The sequence below is a fragment of the Oncorhynchus masou genome, chromosome 30, assembly GCF_036934945.1.
Source record: "Oncorhynchus masou masou isolate Uvic2021 chromosome 30, UVic_Omas_1.1, whole genome shotgun sequence".
Taxonomy (NCBI): domain Eukaryota; kingdom Metazoa; phylum Chordata; class Actinopteri; order Salmoniformes; family Salmonidae; genus Oncorhynchus; species Oncorhynchus masou.
In genome coordinates this window covers 7,857,396-7,878,549 of record NC_088241.1, presented here as the reverse complement: position 1 = coordinate 7,878,549, position 21,154 = coordinate 7,857,396, and the positions used below count along the sequence as shown (strand labels likewise).

General features: G+C 41.1%; 2 protein-coding genes across 3 annotated transcripts in view; both read right to left on the bottom strand.

Annotated features, from left to right (window-relative positions):
* Positions 1 to 21,154, bottom strand: part of LOC135521955 (C-X-C chemokine receptor type 3-like) — a 68,857-nt gene that overhangs the window by 12,593 nt on the left and 35,110 nt on the right. The gene's annotated exons all lie outside the window — the stretch shown is intronic.
* On the bottom strand, positions 11,703 to 20,055 carry LOC135521954 (C-X-C chemokine receptor type 3-2-like). Of its 2 annotated transcripts, none has more exons than XM_064947781.1 (3): positions 19,885 to 20,055; positions 16,883 to 17,128; positions 11,703 to 14,621 (listed from the first exon to the last, which is right to left on the bottom strand). In XM_064947781.1, exons 2-3 carry the CDS (start codon positions 16,931 to 16,933, stop codon positions 13,512 to 13,514), a joined length of 1,161 nt encoding a protein of 386 aa, XP_064803853.1. In that variant the 5' UTR covers positions 16,934 to 17,128; positions 19,885 to 20,055; the 3' UTR covers positions 11,703 to 13,511. The 2 variants fall into 2 exon arrangements, with proteins under 2 accessions (XP_064803853.1, XP_064803854.1); XM_064947782.1 differs by having other exon boundaries at positions 17,000 to 17,128; positions 19,885 to 20,049.

The following is a 21,154-nucleotide window of genomic DNA, read 5'->3' as shown; positions in this document are numbered from 1 at the left end:
TATAGTTCTCAAGCCTTCCCACATCGTCTCTGACCAATTTAGATAATTTATGACCGAGCCAAGGTCTTCCTGTGTAGATAAGCATTCTAGGCAGTGACGATAAGTTCATTCGTTTCTACCAAGGAACAGACAGTCATTGTTCTAATTCTTGTTTATAATTACACACATTATATTCAGTACTAGGATTCAAATACAATTCATACATCTTATACAGTAACATAATAGTATTCTGATTTAGTCAATCCTGATTGAAATGTATACATAATTAGTCATTATTGATAAAAAATCCCTTAACAGTTTCTCAAATGACTGTCTCGCCTGGTTCACCAACTACTTCTCAGAGTTCAGTGTGTCAAATGGGAGGGCCTGTTGTCCGGACCTCTGCCAGTCTCTATGGGGGTGCCACAGGGTTCAATTCTCGGGCCGACTCTTTTCTCTGTATATATCAATGATGTCGCTCCTGCTGCTGGTGATTCTCTGATCCACCTCTACACAAGTGACACCATTCTGTATACTTCTGGCCCTTCTTTGGACACTGTGTAAACTAACCTCCAGACGAGCTTCAATGCCATACAACTCTCCTTCTGCGGCTTCCAACTGCTCTTAAATGCAAGTAAAACTAAATGCATGCTCTTCAACCGATCACTGCCCGCATCTGCCACCCCCTAGCATCACTACTCTGGACGGTTCTGACTTAGAATATGTGGACAACTACAAATACCTAGGTGTCTGGTTAGACTGTAAACTCTCCTTCCAGACACATATTAAGCATCTCCAATCCTAAATTAAATCTAGAATCGGCTTCCTATTTCGCAACAAAGCATCCTTCACTCATACTGCCAAACATACCCTCATAAAACGGACTATCCTACCGATCCTTGACTTCGGCAATGTCATTTACAAAATAGCCTCCAACACTCTACTCAGCAATTTGGATGCAGTCTATCACAGTGCCATCCGTTTTGTCACCAAAGTCCCATATACTAACCACCACTGCGACCTGTATGCTCTCATTGGCTGGCCCTCGATTCATATTCGTCGCCAAACCCACTGGCTCCAGGTCATCTATAAGTCCTTGCTAGGTAAAGCCCCGCCTTATGTCAGCTCACTGGTCACCATAGCAGCACCCACCCGTAGCACATGTTCCAGCAGGTATTTTTCACCCAAAGCCAATTCCTCCTTTGGCTGCCTTTCCTTCCAGTTATCTGCTGCCAATGACTGGAACGAATTGCAAAAATCACTGAAGCTGGAGACTTATCTCCCTCACTATCTTTAAGCAACAACTATCAGAGCAGCTAACAGATCATGCACCTGTATGTAGCCCATCTGTAAATAGCCCATCCAACTACCTCATCCCCATATTGTTATTTATTTTTATATATATATATTTTTTTGCTCCTTTGCACCACTGTATCTCTACTTGCACATTCATCTTCTGCACATCTCACTCCAGTGTTTATTTGCGAAATTGTAATTATTTTGCCACTACGGCCTATTTATTGTCTTTCCTCCCTAATCTTACTTAATTTGCACACACTGTAATATACTTTTGTATTGTGTTATTGACTGTACGTTTGTTTATTCCATGTGTAACTCTGTGTTGTTGTTTGTGTCACACTGCTTTGCTTTATCTTGGCCAGGTCGCAGTTGTAAATGAGAACTTGTTCTTAACTGGCTTACCTGGTTGAATAAAGGTGAAATAAAAAAATTAATCAAATACTGTATGTGGGAATGTCTTATGTCCGTCCTACATGTAGTGTTGGTACAGGGAATATTCCTCAACTGCATATTTTCAATTGCTATAGAAAATAGAAGTATTATTTTCAACAACTGACATTTTCAGATTTTATATTGACACACACTTTGGTGCTTACAATTCACTCTCTACTGTCATAGATTTGGTGGGCACTGTCATCTGTGATCTTTGTGATATGACTTTCTTTAAGCACGTCCTGATGAAACTGTCACTTAATATTTTTATTCTTAGTCTAAAAACGCTCTACAGTCGTGGCCAAAAGTTTGGAGAATGACACAAATATTAATTTCCACAAAGTTGGCTGCTTCAGTGTCTTTAGATATTTTTGTCAGATGGATGGAATACTGAAGTATAATTACAAGCATTTCATAAGTGTCAAAGGCTTTTATTGACAATTAGATGAAGAGTCAATATTTGCAGTGTTGACACTTTTTCAAGACCTCTGCAATCCACCCTGGCATGCTGTCAATTAATTTCTGGGCCACATCCTGACTGATGGCAGCCCATTCTTGCATAATCAATGCTTGGAGTTTGTCAGAATTTGTGGGGTTTTGTTTGTCCACTCGCCTCTTGAGGATTGACCACAAGTTCTCAATGGGATTAAGGTCTGGGGAGTTTCCTGGCCATGGACCCAACATATCTATGTTTTGGACCCCGAGCCACTTAGTAATCACTTTTTACCTTATGGCAAGGTGCTCCATCATGATGGAAAAGGCATTGTTCATCACCAAACTGTTCCTGGATGGTTAGGGGAAGTTGCTCTCGGAGGATGTGTTGGTACCATTCTTTATTCATGGCTGTGTTCTTGGGCAAAATTGTGAGTGAACCCACTCCCTTGGCTGAGAAGCAACCCCACACACGAATGGTCTTAGGATGCTTTACTGTTGGCATGACACAGGACTGATGGTTGCACTCACCTTGTCTTCTCTGGACAAGCTTTTTTCAGGATGACCCAAACAATCGGAAAGGGGATTCATCAGAGAAAATGACAGTACCCCGGTCCTCAGCAGTCCAATCCCTGTACCTTTTGCAGAATATCAGTCTGTCCCTGATGTTTTTCCTGGAGAGAAGTGGCTTCTTTGCTGCCCTTCTTGACACCAGGCCATCCTCAAAGTCTTTGCCTCACTATGCGTGCAGATCCACTCACACCTGCCTGCTGTGGTTCCTGAGCAAGCTCTGTACTGGCAGTGCCCCGATCCTGCAGCTGAATCAACTTTAGGAGACGGTCCTGGCGCTTGCTGGACTTTCTTGAAGCCCTGAAGCCTTCTTCACAACAATTGATAGTTATATTTTCAATAATGAATGGTTAGCTGTTCTTTTTTGGTGTAGATGGCCAAGGAAGTTGCACAGAACATCCCCAACATCCCTTCCCAAATTAATATGGAACCTTCAAAAACACATGGAGCAACTGTGAAAAGAAATGGCTGAGGATATACTAAAAATGTCTGGTATGTAATGACATTTAATTCAAAGTAAATGTCAATTCTTTATTTTTATGTAGTAGTGTGGGAAAGCCATATGTTCAGTTCATGCCTCTGATTTCAGAGTTCAACAAAGCCAACAACTGCTTCATGTGTGCCACTGATAAAGAACCTGGATGTGGTCCAAAGACTGACTGGGTTAGTAACTTCATTTAACATGTTTAGAATCTTTTGACAACAGTGAAGGCATGTAAGACAATTTATGATGTAACACAATGGACGGCTAATTCGAAATTCGTCATACTGCATTGATATTTGATATTATTTATAACGTCTTACGCTTTGTTTTGTTTTGATTGAATGTTTTGCATGCCAACGGTGGTTCCATGTGCTGTGCCTAGGAATGATGACAGAGTTCAACATAGTAAAGAACACTAACTGGAAGTGCAGTCTTTGTTGTTGAAAATGTATGCTATACCCCATCCACACTGAAGAGATAAAACCAGGGATAATGAGAAAGTTAACACTGTGAAATGTTTCATACTTAATTGAAGTTAAGTGTCTGTTGATATTTTGGAAAAGATTAAAGGTCTACAATTTGTTTAATTTGTCAGTATAACATTTTTATTCATTGATTTTCTAGCCACCATTACTGTGGTTACATGTTCAGTATATGTATTGACCAGCAAACCCACTGCAGCCTACCTCACTAGCTCCCTCTCCATCCCTGTTCAGTGTATGTATTGACCAGCAAACCCACTGCAGCCTACCTCACTAGCTCCCTCTCCATCCCTGTTCAGTATATGTATTGACCAGCAAACCCACTGCAGCCTACCTCACTAGCTCCCTCTCCATCCCTGTTCAGTGTATGTATTGACCAGCAAACCCACTGCAGCCTACCTCACTAGCTCCCTCTCCATCCCTGTTAAGTGTATGTATTGACCAGCAAACCCACTGCAGCCTACCTCACTAGCTCCCTCTCCATCCCTGTTCAGTGTATGTATTGACCAGCAAACCCACTGCAGCCTACCTCACTAGCTCCCTCTCCATCCCTGTTCAGTGTATGTATTGACCAGCAAACCCACTGCAGCCTACCTCACTAGCTCCCTCTCCATCCCTGTTCAGTGTATGTATTGACCAGCAAACCCACTGCAGCCTACCTCACTAGCTCCCTCTCCATCCCTGTTCAGTGTATGTATTGACCAGCAAACCCACTGCAGCCTACCTCACTAGCTCCCTCTCCATCCCTGTTCAGTGTATGTATTGACCAGCAAACCCACTGCAGCCTACCTCACTAGCTCCCTCTCCATCCCTGTTCAGTGTATGTATTGACCAGCAAACCCACTGCAGCCTACCTCACTAGCTCCCTCTCCATCCCTGTTCAGTGTATGTATTGACCAGCAAACCCACTGCAGCCTACCTCACTAGCTCCCTCTCCATCCCTGTTCAGTGTATGTATTGACCAGCAAACCCACTGCAGCCTACCTCACTAGCTCCCTCTCCATCCCTGTTCAGTGTATGTATTGACCAGCAAACCCACTGCAGCCTACCTCACTAGCTCCCTCTCCATCCCTGTTCAGTGTATGTATTGACCAGCAAACCCACTGCAGCCTACCTCACTAGCTCCCTCTCCATCCCTGATTTGGACAGTTAATAACATGACTCTCGTACTTTGCCCTTTTCCTTTATGGTTGATATTAACGACGAAAGGAGATATTATCTGTCTCTCTCCTATTGTGTACCACTGTTAAATACTGTGGAAAAATAATAAAATAAAAAAAGTACTTAGTACTACAAATTATTGTAGAGAAATATTAAAGAAAAGGGTTAACACAACACTGGACTGAACCCCCTAATTGTCAAACGAATAATAATGTACAACAATATAGAAGATACATGACTAGAGGTTATGCAATATGGGTGTATATCCACTGCATGCTTCTTAGATGTGTAATTGACATGACCAAGGAGCTATTGCAAATTTGAAACTACGAAAAATGTATGTTAGACCACGTGATTTTACAGTACACAAATAAGAGTGTGCAATATAGAAGGGTAGCCAGCGGACATTAGGTCACATGACCAAGGAGCTATTCAAATTCTACATTTTTATAAATTCATGTAAAACCATGTGAGATTAAAATAGACAAACTAAAGGATGTGAAATATAGATGGGTAGTCAGTGGACATTCTGAACCTTGTTTGAAGTCAGTCGGTCAGATGACCAAGGAGCCATCGAAATTATTTATGTAAAAAAAGTTTGTACTTTGTCTACGCTCCCTAACTAATTCAACTTGGAATACAAAATGCTGCTCACATTTCCACATGTTTATTGGCTTTGGAAAGCATATTAATGTCCAAATCGTGAAAATAAGACCTGTGCACTGTTGTGCGCAATTTTTCCAACATCATGACATTATTTGTTGTCTGTGGCTGAAGTGGTTTGAAAGCTTTTGAGGTTTGAAAGCGTGACTTGAAACTGTCTTTACCTCGGTAAGATTAGCCTACTAAAAGCAACAGGGTTATGCATACATACATTACATATCCTATGGCCCAATCTCTTTTCAGAGCATTTCATATTATTCTATAAGTAATTCTGAGAGATGCAATTTAGTTTGATATGTTACATTTAGTATGGTCAGTTATAGCCTACAGTATATACCGATATTTTTTTACAGTGTCGTTCACTTTTCTTTCAATCTGACTGGACTGCGTCATCACTGAAAACCCTACAGTGGTTGGCGTATGCCGTTTGTGGAATGTGGGACATGTTGTTTTTAAACAATTAGCAGCGGGGGAAAAATAGATTACGGTAGGTTGTCATCTTTACTCGCACACTGTGCTCGTAAATATTTTTATTTTTAGGGGCAAATGCGAGTGAAATACTCGCACTGTAGAGCCCTGCTACTGTTCAAAAGTTTGGGGTCACTTAGAATTTGTTTTGTTTTTGAAAGAAAAGCATTTTTTTTGTCTATTAAAATAACATCAAATTGATCAGAAATACAGTGTAGGCATTGTTAATGTTGTAAATGACTAGTGTAGCTTCGAAACGGCTGATTTTTTATGGAATATCTACATAGGCGTACAGAGGCCCATTATCAGCAACCACCATTCCTGTGTTCCAATGGCACGTTGTCTTCGCTAATCCAAGTTTATCATTTTAAAAGGCTAATTGATCATTAGAAAACCCTTGTGCAATTATATTAGCACAGCAGAAAACTGTTCTGATTAAAGAAGCAATAAAACTGTCCTTCTTTAGACTAGTTGAGTATCTGGAGTGTCAGAATTTGCAGGTTCGATTACAGGCTCAAAATGGCCAGAAACAAAGAACTTTATTCTGAAACTTGTCAGTCTATTCTTGTCCTGAGAAATGATGATGGCCTTCTAGGCAGAGTTGCAAAGAAAAATACATATCTCAGACTGGCCAATAAAAATTAAAGATGGGCATAAGAACACACACTGGACAGAGGAAGATTGGAAAAAAGTGTTAAGGACAGACAAATCTAATTTTGTGGTGCTTGGATCACAAATAAGAACATTTGTGAGATGCAGAAAACATGTAAAGATGCTGGAGGAGTGCTTGATGCCATCTGTCAAGCATGGTGGAGGGAATGTGATGGTCTGGGGGTGCTTTGATTGTGGTACAGTGGGAGAGTTTTACAGGATAAAAGGGATCTTGAAGAAGGAAGACTATCACTCCATTTTGCAACGCCATGCCTTACCCTGTGGACAGCGCTTAATTGGAGCCAATTTCCTCCTACAACAGGACAATGACTCAAAGACCCTTCAAACTACGCAATAACTATTTAGAGAAGAAGCAGTCAGTTGGTATTGGTTATTACTGCATTGTCGGAACTAGAAACACAAGCATTTCGCTACACTCGCATTAACATCTGCTAACCATGTGTATGTGACAAATAAAATTTGATTTGATTTGATTTGATTTTGTCTATAATGGAGTGGCCAGCAGAGTCATCGGATCTCAACCCTATTGAGGATTTGTGGGAGCAGCTTGACCGTATGGTACGTAAGAAGTGCCCATCAAGCCAATCCAATTTGTTGGAGGTGCTTCAGGAAGCATGGGGTGAAATCTCTTCAGATTACCTCAACAAATTGACAGCTAGAATGCCAAAGGTCTGCAAGGCAGTAATTGCCGCAAATCAAAGATTCTTTGACAAAAGCAAAGTTTGAAGGACACAATTATTATCTCAACTAAAAATCAATATTTATAACCTTGTCAATGTCTTGACTATATTTCATATTCATTTTGCAAATAATTTCATGTATGTTTTCATGGAAAACAAGGACATTTCTAAGTGACCCCAAACTTTTGAACGGTAGTGTACATATATATATATTTTGCTATAAACGTTGGGGTCAAAACAGGTGGGGTTCTGCCCCACCTTCCCTGAATGACGGGTCACCACTGAGTATGGTATTTATTCATTTGTGGATGTCCATCTTCGATTTTGTATGATATGTTAAGAATTACAATTCCTATTATATGTTACAAATATGTAAAATGTAAAATAAGTTATGAATTCGCAAAACATATTATATGTTACAAATTTGCAAAAATGTACACTATATTATGAATTTGCAAAATGTATGATATGTTACAAATTCTGGCTAGGTGGCGATCATAAACTAGCTTGCAAATGTTAGCTAGGTTAGGGGTTAGTGTTAAGTTTAATTTATAATTTAACCAGGCAAGTCAGTTAAGAACAAATTCTTATTTACAATGACGGCCTAGGAACAGTGGGTTAACTGCCCTGTCAAGGGGCAGAACGACAGATTTTTACCATGTCAGTTCAGGGATTTGATCCAGCAACCTTTCGGTTCCGAGCCCAAGACTCTAACTCCCAAGACTCTATATTCCTTTAACCACTAGGCTACCTGCCACCTCTAGGTTTGGGTAGAGGGTTAAGGTTAGGGTTAGGGTAATGGTTAGCTAGCATGCAAAGTAGTTGCAAAAGTGCTACAAAGTAGTAAGTAGTTGAAAAGTTACTAATTAGCTAAAATGCTAAAGTTGGCCGTGATGAGATACAAACCCACAACCTTTGGTTGCTAGACATTTGCGTTATACATAGTTTCAAAGTAGCTAAAAAGTAGTATGTAGTTGAAAAATTGCTAATGAACTAAAATACTAAGTTGTCTGTGATGAGTTTCAAACTCGCGCACCCATCCACCCTGACCAACCACCCTTAAGTAACCATCTGTCTTATGTACCCATCAGTTGCGGTCGGTGCCGTTGAAGATGAGGGAGGACAATTTGACTTTTCATGAGAATAGCTTATTTCTATTACAGTACATTGGATGACTGTCATTCATATTCCTTTCATCCAGTTCAATGTGACAGTGATAGGTTTAGGCTACTACATGATTCTCGAATTTTCCCTATACACATCATGAGGTTGCTACAACCCGGCCTATGAATGAAAGTTTACAACGTAGGTGCACACAGGCCGAGATCATGTTTTTAGGTGACAGACAGTGACACATGGACAGCCGGTGACACATTCAATACGCCTTGCACACTCTTCTTGCCTGCATCTAGCTGATCTAGGGTCTAATCATTAGTCCAACAGTTGCAAATACCAGTTTATATTAGACAAATTCAGGTATGTTTAGCCCCGTTTTGTTCCTTTTGCTTCCGTTTAAGAAACGTATTTTCCACAGAATCGGCAGAATGAATACACCCCGAGATGATTCACTTTTATAGCAGGCACTGTTTTCCTCTTTGCATTTATGCGCTCCACTCCACTCACCATTTCCCATCCCTTGTGGACTTCACTGCACTACACATCGGCTGTATGTGACCAGGCGAAAAAACCTTTACAAGCAAAACCATATCATAACCCCTACATCGTTGTCACCATATTGGCTAAAATAACGTCATAGTCCGTATAGCTAATACTAGAACTAACATGTTAACCTGCTACAATCATACAGTCAGTAAGCAGTGTAGCAGTTACCTCAGCGAGCCCTGGCGGCAATAAATTAGTAAAACCAAAAGCTTACCTTGACTTGGAAGAGTTCCAGTATTGTGTTGGATAGTCATCGCCAGCTAGCTAACATAGCATCCCTCTATTTGAGCAGGGTGTTTGAGTAGGCTAAACTAGCTCGCTGCATTTGCTAGCTAAGTAAGTGAAACAGAAAGTGATTTAAAAAATCTGTAAATCTCTATCCTTCTCTTGTTTCTCCTTCATTTTTGGAAGAAATTAATTTGTTCAAAACTGTGAAACTATTGTCTTACTCTCTCTTTGAGTCAACTACTAACCAAATTATATGCACTGCAGTGCTAGCTAGCTGTAGCTTATGCCTTCTGTACTAGATTCATTATCTGATCCTTTGATTGGGTGGACAACATGTCAGTTGATGCAACAAGAGATCTGATAGATTGGAGGATGTCCTCCGGAAGTTGTCATGATTACTGTGTAAGTCTATGGAAGAGGGTAAGAACAATGAGCCTCCTAGGTTTTGTATTGAAGTCAATGTACCCAGAGGAGGATGGAAGCTAGCTGTCCTCCGGCTGCACGATGGTGCTACGCTACAGAGTGCTGTTGAGGCTACTATAGACCTTCATTGCAGAACAGTGTGTTTTAATCCATTTTTTTGTGACATGTGAATATATTTAGTATAGTTTTATCTGAAAATAATCACTTCTAAAATGTTTGATTTGTATGAAATTCACTGAGGAGGATGGTCCTCCCTTTCCTCCTCTGAGGGGCCTCCACTGGTACCAATACCAAACACAACATATCATACTAAATGGAGTGTCTCGGATTTACATACAGAATAATACGAAATGCTCTGAGGTTAAATGGCCTGGGAATTTGTTTTCACCTGCCATGTTGTTTCGAAGTAGAGATAACGTATCCTACAGATTAAACCTGATGGGGCTATGGGAAATACTGCCCCCTTTGGATGAATTGTGTGCCCAAAGTAAACTAAAAAAAACTGTCAAAAATTGCTAATATATGCATATAATAATTATTATTGAATAGAAAACACTCTAAAGCTTCTAAAACCGTTCAAATTATGTCTGTATGTAAAGCAGAACTCACAGGGCAGCCATTCTCCCAAACTCTCTCTCTCTCCTAAGAAAGTTGCTCCAACTTTGACATCATCGCCCCCACCCTTCCCAACCAGCTACGGATCTGGGAACAGTTTCTATTTCTTCAGCGCGCTTCCGTCTTTCAATGAGACGTGCAACGGAGAAAATAGCACGAGCTTTGACTGCTTGGTGGGCGAAATACTGAGGTGTCACGAGTTTTCAGGAGCGCACTCTGTGAAAACGGACTGTTTTTTCCAATCTGGTTGAAGAGAGTTCGTTACGTTTGATTTAATCGCCAATTGTTTTGTACGTTAAAAACATCCTAAAGCTTGATTCTGCACTTAGTTTGACCAGTTTAGTCGACATATAATATGTAAATTTTAAGTTTTGATGCGCAATTTTCGTGATCAGAAGTCCTTTTTGGGGTAATTCACCTGAAGACGTTAGCTTTTGCTAATACAAAGACACACCAACAGCAACCAAACGTTATATTAGGTAAGTATAACTCCTTCCATGGCATTCTTGTCGAAGACCATCAAAGGTAAGGGAATATTTATGTTATAAAATTATATTTTTGTCGAATCCAACATAGTAGAGAAATAATGCTAATGGCTGAGCGCCGTCTCAGATTAATGAATAGTGAACGAATTCTGTAACGTTAAAAATAAATGTAACACAGCGTTTGCATTAAGAAGAAGTGTATCTTTCTAAATATATGTAGAACATGTATATTTAGTCAAAGTTTATGATGTTTATTGCTGTTATCTGGCGTTAGCTGCTGGAGATAGTTATAATTTCTCCGGTCATTTCTGCTGCATTTTTTGAACATGGCTCAATGTAAATGGAGATTTATGGATATAAATTGCATATTATTGAAAAAAACATAAATGTACTGTGTAACATGTGCTATTACTGTCATCTGATGAAGATTTTCAAAAGGTTAGTGAATTATTTTTCTTTTAATCCTGCGTTTGTGATTGTGCTATTTTGCATAGCCATGTGGCTACATATTGTATGTTTCCCTAGTGGTGGTTTAACATAAATATGTGCTATGTTTTCGCTGTAAAACATTTTAAAATTCTGACATGCTGGGTAGATGAACAAGGTGTTTATCTTTCATTTAAGCTATTGGACTTGTTAATGTGTGGAGGTTAAATATTTTTAAGAATATTTTTGCTTTCCCTGCGCCACCGTTTGGGCTGAAGGGGGGGGGGGGGGGGGGGTGTTCCCAATTGGGAACCTGTAGCCCCATCAGTTAAGAGGATGAGGAAATAAATATAACATAAATTGTTTTATATGTTGTCCACCAGATGGCGAGATTGGCCTTTTTTGGTAAGTACTACTGGAATGTTTCCTGATACTACTTGCTATATTAATGCAGGTAAATTAACCTTGAAATGTTGTATAGCCAAAAATATCTAGAGATGTAACAAGATATTTGCATATCATTTAGTTATTGATATGAAAATTACATTTCCCCCAATGTTTTATTCTACTTCCTCCAATTTCTACAACATAGAAATACATGCATACAATCCCATGTACATATCTGTTGTGCTGACTGATTGATAACAATCTCATCTAAATAGGTCAATTAGCAAATGTTGAACAACAGTCTGGTACCAAAGGACACGTGGACAGTTTGCCATAGGTAAAGCTGCATGTCTGTCATGACTTAACACCGTTGTTTCCCCTCTTCAGCAAGGGACAAAATGAAGCAATAAACCAAAGAAAAAATTATTGCTGCGAGGATTTGAAATGTATAAGTATTTGCTTACTTCAAAACTACAAGGCAATATATAAGTAACACATAGTGATGACTTGGCCCTTTTGAGGGAGTGGGTATCAAACATTTAAAAAAATCTATTTAGCAGTTCCTTGAAATTAGTCATCAATTTATCATAAAGCCAAACACTAGAGGCAGATGGGGTTAACATGGTAGGCTATGCAATGGGATGGACTGTAGAGTCTCATGAACAAAAATGACCCCAAAATTGTATTTACAAGAAGATAGCGAAAGTAGACTACTATATGAAAAATTCCCCGTCCTGAGAAGGTGTGGTCTTTAAAAGCACCATAATTTTGAGCTAGGCAACTATCAGGAAGCACCAGAGGAACGAATCACAACAAAATAACGTACGTTTTTTCCTCACTTTGACACAATGCGCACATCTGTACTTCTTCCCCATTTTGTCATTTTCACAATCATTCCAATTTCTGTTCCCTCTTTTCATGACTCCCTGCCCCCCTTTTGTCTTGTATTCTCTCTTCCTCTCTCTTTTTCTGTCAGTCTCCACATTCCCCTCTCCCTCTTTCTCCCTCTCTCTTCTTCAAATCTGATTTTAAACCTAACCTTACCCCTAACCACACTTTTAACCTTATGCCTAACCCTAAATTAAGACCAAAAACGTATTTTTTGTTTTCATAAATTTTTACATTAGAGCCAATTTAGCCTTTTTGGCTGTGATAACTAGTGACAACCACCTTAAAAAAAGTACATCTCTAAATTCATAACATACTACCTGCCTTTGTAGAGATAAAAAACAACAACATAAACCTATTTATTTCTGCAACAACACACTCACTCATCAAAAATTGTAAGCACGCTAGTTAGTGCCTCCTAAACACATGATTGACATTGAGTAAAGACAATAGGCTATCAGCTGATCATTGTGTTGATGATTGATGTAAACCTGATAGTTAACTAGCATTTTTTGTGATTTCTCTTCAATGCTCTTAAATAATAACTTCATTATATACTATAATATTCATACTCTTCTAACTCATGCTACGGTATATGGCTGGCTGGTGGCCTGTGTGGATATTTTAGTATATGGTGGTTAGCTAAAGTCCAGACTACCTGTGTTGCTGCTGCCCTGACACACATGTGCAAAACCCGACTGATGATGGGATGGAGTTGGGTCAGAGGGTCGTACAGCCTGAATGCAGCTGCTCCTCTCGGTCTTCTGCCTCTCTGCTGCGCGTAGGCTATGTAGACCAAACAAAATATTGATGATGATGTAGATCAAATGTTATGCTGCTGTGGCAGTACTGTTGATATTTAAACTAGGTAGCTTGCTACACAGACTCGACCGGTGACTGCATCCCAAGCCATGCATGTTTGGATACCAGGCACACGCAAGCTCTATACAGGGCAGACCAATGGGATGGGGGGGTTGGGGGTGGTGAACTTGACTTTACGATGACTTGTGGGTTCAGAACAACAACAAAAAGGTGCTCGGGTACAGGTAGACCCCTCTCTGTGCACGTGGCTGGCTCACGCCATGACAGAAAAGTGGGAGGTGTTCTCGCTCTCTACTGAGCTGAAGGACCCAGTGGTCCTCCGTGTTTTCCACTGTCCTCCCCATCTGTTCATCCCTGGATAGAACCTCTGTCCCAGCAGCCCCTTACACATTCTGGTCAGCTCCCTCCTAAACTTCACCCCCACAAAGCCGTACAGCAGCGGGTTCAGGGCACAGTGTGACAGGCCCATGCTCTCAGACACCAGGATCCCGATGTCCACCGTGCGGCCAAACTGGCAGCCTCCACTAATCACGCCCAGCTTATTCAGGCTTTCGGCCAATTGGAAGGAGTTGTAGGGTGCCCAGCAGAGCACAAACATAGACACCAGGGAGACAATGAGGTGAAGGGACTTCCTCTTCTGGCGGCGCGAGGCGTTACAAAGGGAGCGGAAGATACGGATGTAGCAGTAGAGCATGACCAGCAGGGGCAGCCCAAAACCCAGCACCAAGTTGACTAGCGGCATCCCCACCTGCCACAGCACTAAGCTGTGGGGGAACACCGTCTGGCACACCAGCAGGCCCTGATGGTCCCCCGAGTGCCCCACCTCCACCACCTGTCTAAAGGCGATGTCCACCCCACTCAGGCCAAAGCACACTGTCCAGATGAGGGCACAGGCAATCTGGGCATGGCAGGTGTTGCGTTTCCAGCCGGTGCTGACAGCGTGGACGATGGCTAGGTAGCGGTCGAAGCTGATGCAGGCCAGGAACAGGATGCCGCTGTAGCGGTTCAGAGAGAACAGGGCTCCGGAAATCTTGCAGGCGGCCACACCGAACAGCCACAGGTGGGCCCACTGGACGGCGAACAGGGGCAGCGTGAGGGCCAGCAGGAGGTCGGACACGGCCAGGTGGAGCAGGAAGGTGTCGGTGAGGGAGAAGGTGCAGGCCCCGCCTGTCTGAGAGGTGCGGTAGCGCATCAGCACACACAGCACCAGGATGTTACCCACCAGCGCCAGCACAAACACCAGGCTGTAGACCACAGGGGAGTAACTCCGGGTGAAGTCCATGATGCCATCCTGGTTGCAGGGCACGCCACTGGATTGGCTACTGCCTGTTTCTGGTGAAAAGCTGTAGTTGTCTTCATAAATCTGAAGACATAGGAGAGGAAAAGAGAATTTGAGGAAGGAAGATTAGCTAACTACAACTACTACATGTTCTGGGTCCGTATGCATGAAGCATTCCCGCTGCCCATATAATCTTGTTCATTATGATCAAAAAGGTAAAACTGACCCTAGATCAGCACTGCTACTCTGAGACGCTTTATGGATACAGGCCCTGGATTTTCCTCATAGGACAGAGCGCATTTGTATCTCTGACTAAACTCAAGATGATGCAGTGCTATATTCATACAGATGTGTGTACCTATTACACATCTTAATTTGACATACAGTGGGGCAAAAAAGTATTTAGTCAGCCACCAATTATCCCACTTAAAAAGATGAGAGGCCTGTAATTTTCATCTTAGGTACACTTCAACTATTACAGACAAAATGAGAAAAAATGATTTTTTTATGAATTTATTTGCAAATTATGGTGGAAAATAAGTATTTGGTCAATAACAAAAGTTTCTCAATACTTTGTTATATACCCTTTGTTGGCAATGCCAGAGGTGAAGACTTACAGAAAACACTTGACAAGGTTTTCACACAATGTTGCTTGTATTTTGGCCCATTCCTCCATGCAGATCTCCTCTAGAGCAGTGATGTTTTGGGGCTGTTGCTGGGCAACACAGACTTTCAACTCCCTCCAAAGATTTTCTATGGGGTTGAGATCTGGAGACTGGCTAGGCCACTCCAGGACCTTGAAATGCTTCTTACGAAGACACTCCTTCGTTGCCCGGGCGGTGTGTTTGGGATCATTGTCATGCTGAAAGACCCAGCCACGTTTCATCTTCAATGCCCTTGCTGATTGAAGGAGGTTTTCACTCAAAATCTCACGATACATGGCCCCATTCATTCTTTCCTTTACACGGATCAGTCGTCCTGGTCCCTTTGCAGAAAAACAGCCCCAAAGCATGATGTTTCCACCCCCATGCTTCACAGTAGGTATGATGTTCTTTGGATGCATTCTTTGTCCTCCAAACACGACGAGTTGAGTTTTTACCAAAAAGTTATATTTTGGTTTCATCTGACCATATGACATTCTCCCAATCTTCTTCTGGATCATCCAAATGCTCTCTAGCAAACTTCAGATGTGCCTGGACATGTACTGGCTTAAGCAGGGGGACATGTCTGGCACTGCAGGATTTGAGTCCCTGGCGGCGTAGTGTGTTACTGATGGTAGGCTTTGTTACTTTGGTCCCAGCTCTCTGAAGGTCATTCACTAGGTTCCCCCGTGTGGTTCTGGGATTTTTGCTCACCGTTCTTGTGATCATTTTGACCCCACAGGGTGAGATCTTGCGTGGAGCCCCAGATCGAGGGAGATTATCAGTGGTCTTGTATGTCTTCCATTTCCTAATAATTGCTCCCACATTTGATTTCTTCAAACCAAGCTGCTTACCTATTGCAGATTCAGTCTTCCCAGCCTGGTGCAGGTCTACAATTTTGTTTCTGGTGTCCTTTGACAGCTCTTTGGTCTTGGCCATAGTGGAGTTTGGAGTGTGACTGTTTGAGGTTGTGGACAGGTGTCTTTTATACTGATAACAAGTTCAAACAGGTGCCATTAATACAGGTAACGAGTGGAGGACAGAGGAGCCTCTTAAAGAAGAAGTTACAGGTCCGTGAGAGCCAGAAATCTTGCTTGTTTGTAGGTGACCAAATATTTATTTTCCACCATAATTTGCAAATAAATCCTACAATGTGATTTTCTGGATTTTTTTTCTCATTTTGTCTGTCATAGTTGAAGTGTACCTATGATGACAATTACAGGCCTCTCATCTTTTTAAGTGGTAGAACTTGCACAGTTGGTGGCTGACTAAATACTTTTTTGCCCCACTGTATATAGTCACAGCAAAATAGTCCTGAAGCCACAGGATATGAACATTTAGTCCATAATGGTGCTTGATTGGTGGTTAGAATATTAGCTGGACAAAAGTAGTCTACATGAAAAGTAATGTCAATATAACCGTGTGTAAGTTTTCAGTGAAATTATGTAAATTACAAAGCTTATCTGCATTTCCTGTGGTGCAGGAAAATTCTCAGCAACAAAAGCATGATCAAATTAAGATCATACACTTGTAGCTTCTATGATTTTGAACAATATTTTAAGTGGCTTCAGATTCTCTAACCATTGTTTTAAAATACAAGTTTTAATGTACAGATTGTTATACATTGTCTCATACATATTTAGTTTTATTCTGTTCATTTCTTGACCAACCATGTTATAAAATATAATTTCTTATTTGACTTACCTGGCTAATGATTTTTTTTAGTCTGCTACTCCCAATTATTTCTTGCAGCATCTATTGCTCTTGTGGTCATAAAGAACTACATTCATCAGTATGTGGCACAACAAGACCGTTACTCACATAGTAATCTGTAGTTGCCTTGACGTGATCCATTGTTACCAACGAAACAGCGGAACACCTGAAACACCTTCACAGACTCAGGACACTCTTCTCATAGTCTCACCCGCATTCCTCTCTTCATTTGCCACTCTGAACCAAATAAAAAGGAGAAGTTAGTAATTCAGGAACCGAATCCTCTCATATTTTAGGACAAGCAGACCTATTCAAAGACAGCTGTTAGGAACCGGTGACTGTCTAAAGGGGATTGTGACATAAAGGTTCAAAAAAATAAAATGTATGTGGCTTACTCAGAGACAGACAGAGAAATGTTTTTCTAGTTATGTACTAGAATCTCTAGCTGTTATTCCTGGCTTATATTGGCGATACGTAGTACATTGCACATGTACAGTACACACAGTGCCTTCGGAAAGTATTCAGACCCCTTAACTTTTTAAAACATTTTGTTAAGTTATAAAAAATAAAAAACAGAAATACATGATTTACATAAGTATTCAGACTATTTTCTATGTGACTTGAAATTGAGCTCAGGTGCATCCTGTTTCCATTGATCATGCTTGAGATGTTTCTACAACTGGACCACCTGTGGTAAATTCGATTGATTGGATATGATTTGGAAAGGCACACACCTGTCTATAAAAGGTTCCACAGTTGGCAGTGTATGTCAGAGCAAATTCCAAGCCATGAGGTCGAAGAAATTGTCCGCAGAGCTCCGAGACAGGATTGTGTCGAGGCACAGATCTGGGGAAGGGTACCAAAAAAATGTCTGCAGCATTGAAGGTCCCTAAGAACACAATGGCCTCCGTCATTCTTAAATGGAAGAAGTTTGGAACTGTAAAGGTTTTCCTCCTCTTTGTCTGAATAAGTGTAGCAAGGATCGGACCAAGATGTGGCGTGGTAAGTGTCCATGGTTGTTTATTTAAAAAACATAAACTGAACACTCAATGAAATACAAAACAATAAACGTGAACAAAACCGAAACAGTACCGTGTGGCGAACAAACACAGACACGGAAACAATCACCCACAAAACAACAGTGAAACCCAGGCTACCTAAGTATGATTCTCAATCAGAGACAACTAACGACACCTGTTCTGCCTCTGATTGAGAACCATACTAGGCCGAACACAGAAAACCAACCTAGAAACACAAAACAGAGTGCCCACCCAACTCACGTCCTGACCAACTAAAACAAACAAATAACACAAGAACTAGGGTCAGAACGTGACAGGACCCACCAAGACTCTTCGTAGAGCTGGCCGCCCGGCCAAACTGAGCAATCGGGGGAGAAGGGCCTTGGTCACAGAGGTAACGAAGAACCCAATGGTCATTCTGACAGAGCTCTAGAGTTTCTCTGTGAAGATGGGAGAACCTTCCAGAAGGACAACCATCTCTGCAACATTCCAGCAATCAGGCCTTTATGGTAGATTGGCCAGACGGAAGCCTTTCCTCAGTAAAAGGTAGATGACAGCCCGCTTGGAGTTTGACAAATGGCATCTAAAGGAATCAGACCAAGAGAAACAAGATTATCTGGTCTGATGAAACCAAGATTGAACTCTTTGGCCTGAATGTCATGTGTCACATCTGAATGAAACCTGTCACCATCCCTACGGTGAAGCATGGTGGTGGCAGCATCATGCTGTGGAGATATTTTTCAGTGGCAGGGACTGGGAGACTAGTCAGGTATGAGGGAAAGATGAATGGAGCAAAGTACAAAGATATCCTTGATGAAAACCTGGTCCAGAGCTCTTAGGACCTCAGACTGGGGCGAAGGTTCACCTTCCAACAGTACAACGACCCTAAGCAAATAGCCAAGACATTGCATGAGTGGCTTCAGGACAAGTCTGAATGTCCATGAGTGGCCCAGCCAGAGCCCGGACATGAACCCAATCGAACATCTCTGGAGAGACCTGAAAATAGCTATGCAGCGATGCTCCCCATCCAACCTGTCAGAGCTTGAAAGGATCTGCAGAGAAGAATGGGAGAAACTCCCCAAATACATGTATGCCAAGCTTGTAGTGTCATACCCAAGAAGACTCAAGGCTGTAATCGCTGCCAAAGGTGCTTCAACAAAGTACTCAATAAAGGGTCTGCATCCTTATGTAAATGTGATATCTGTTTTTAATACATTTGCAAAAATTTCTAAAAAACAGTTTTTTGCTTTGTCATTATGGTGTACTGTGTGTAGATTGATAAGGGGAAAAACTATTTAGTCCATTTTAGAATAAAGCTGTAACGTAACAAACTGTATGTTTTATGTGCAGTGCAGTAGCCTACATTCTAAGAAAAAACCCACACAAACATTGAGAACCCCCCCCCGAAGGAAAGTGTATTCAAATGTCTATGAGCGAACTAGATGCAGAAACCGATATACAAATCCCTGACTGCTTGCCAATCTAATTGAGTACAGAGAGACTGAATGTCTGGCACACATTCCCATAACATTGGGAAATGTTTTGAACTTGACCCATCTGGGGAAGTGAAATCTGTGTTTTGCAGGAGTTGGGTTTTTACTGTCTGTACTGTGGTATTATTCAGTTTCGACCCTGTCTATTGCGACTAAAACCAGACAAACATTTGCATTGTTTGTGGATATGAATCTGTTGGATGGATACAATCAGACATTCTTTGATTTCTGTAAGCATTTCTCTGAGCTCACATTGATATCCAATTATTTCTAAACCTTGCGGCAGTGCAATACAGTCTTCCATACAGTTTCAAAAAAGCATGAAAATCATTCTAAAGATATTCCCCACTGTGGAACCATTGCAAAAACAGGATAGTGAAAAAGACAGAGTGTCTAGCATAGAACAAACTGTTAAAGTCTTTACACATAACTAAATGCAAAGACGTTGTATTATATCATTACTGATGTAAAAGCCTCTTACCTGCTCACTGTCGGAGTGTTGACGTGTTGGGGACCTGGACCCCAGAGGAGATTGAGCAGGTTTGATATCACTTGCAGTTAGGTGAGGAAGAAGATGTACCTCTGTTTCAGGTCACAGAGTTACCGCTGATGTGCTTTCACACTGTGTCACCCATGCAACGCCCCAGGGAACTGGAATAGATCAGCTACTTATACCATTTACTGGTTTACTCACTATTTCCCTTAAACATAGATACTGCATGTAAATCTGTTATCTAGAATCTGGTCTTATTCAGAAAGGGAAGATCGTAAATAGTCATAAAGCAACTATTATCCAGCGGCAAGGAAATGTTCATTTGTTCTGTCCACAACCACACCATGTAGTGAGCATCAGTGTGAAGAAAATGTCACACCTTATTTATTTATATATTTTACCACAGCTGGGGTATCAAAGCAGCATGTCACCATGTGTAACAACAACCTCTAACTGAGGGTAACGTTCTCAATCCACATAGATACTTTTTGTGCAATTCAGTTTATTCAGATGTCCTAGGTGTTCAGATAAATTACGTTAGGTGGTGGAGCTGTCAGGGTTTCTTTATTCACTTGGGTAAAGAATAAAGACGCTACAACGTTTTTACTCTTGGTTGTAAAGTCAATACTACACAGGGGGTGGGGTATGTAGAGGCGCTAAACAGGAGCACACATGGAAGAAGCAATAATCTGATAATACCTGCAACACCTTTGCTCTTAATCTTAGTAGAAACTCATTACATTGCATACAAAAAATTAGACCTTCTTATTTTTAAAGCACTGCAGAGACGAGGCTAAATTTGAGAGGGACATTATAGCATGTTGAGGTTGTTACTGTTTGGAGTCGTGGCTTATACAACTGCAACTTCCTAGCTGCTGTTTCCTTCCTCGACACTCTGACTCACAGGGCTGTATGAGAGGTGCGATGTTAGTCAATGGAAAAAGGCAACAGAATGTTGGGCACTGAGAGTAAGATAATGTACAAAGTATGTTTTGATAAACTATTCAAGGTATGTGGGGAAATAACTTTCTTATTATATTAATGGGTAATTAGTTGGTGTTATTAGTCATAAGTAAAGTTTAAAAGAGATTATGTAAACGTTGGTTGAAAATCTTTACAACTCTCAGGCTGAGTGTTTCTTTTCTATCCAATTGAGAGAAAGCTTTTTGCTTGATCTAATGGTGTATCAACATAGACTACTATTTGTTTAAGGAAACCAACCGGAAAGCAACTACATTGCACACACAATAGTGTAAGA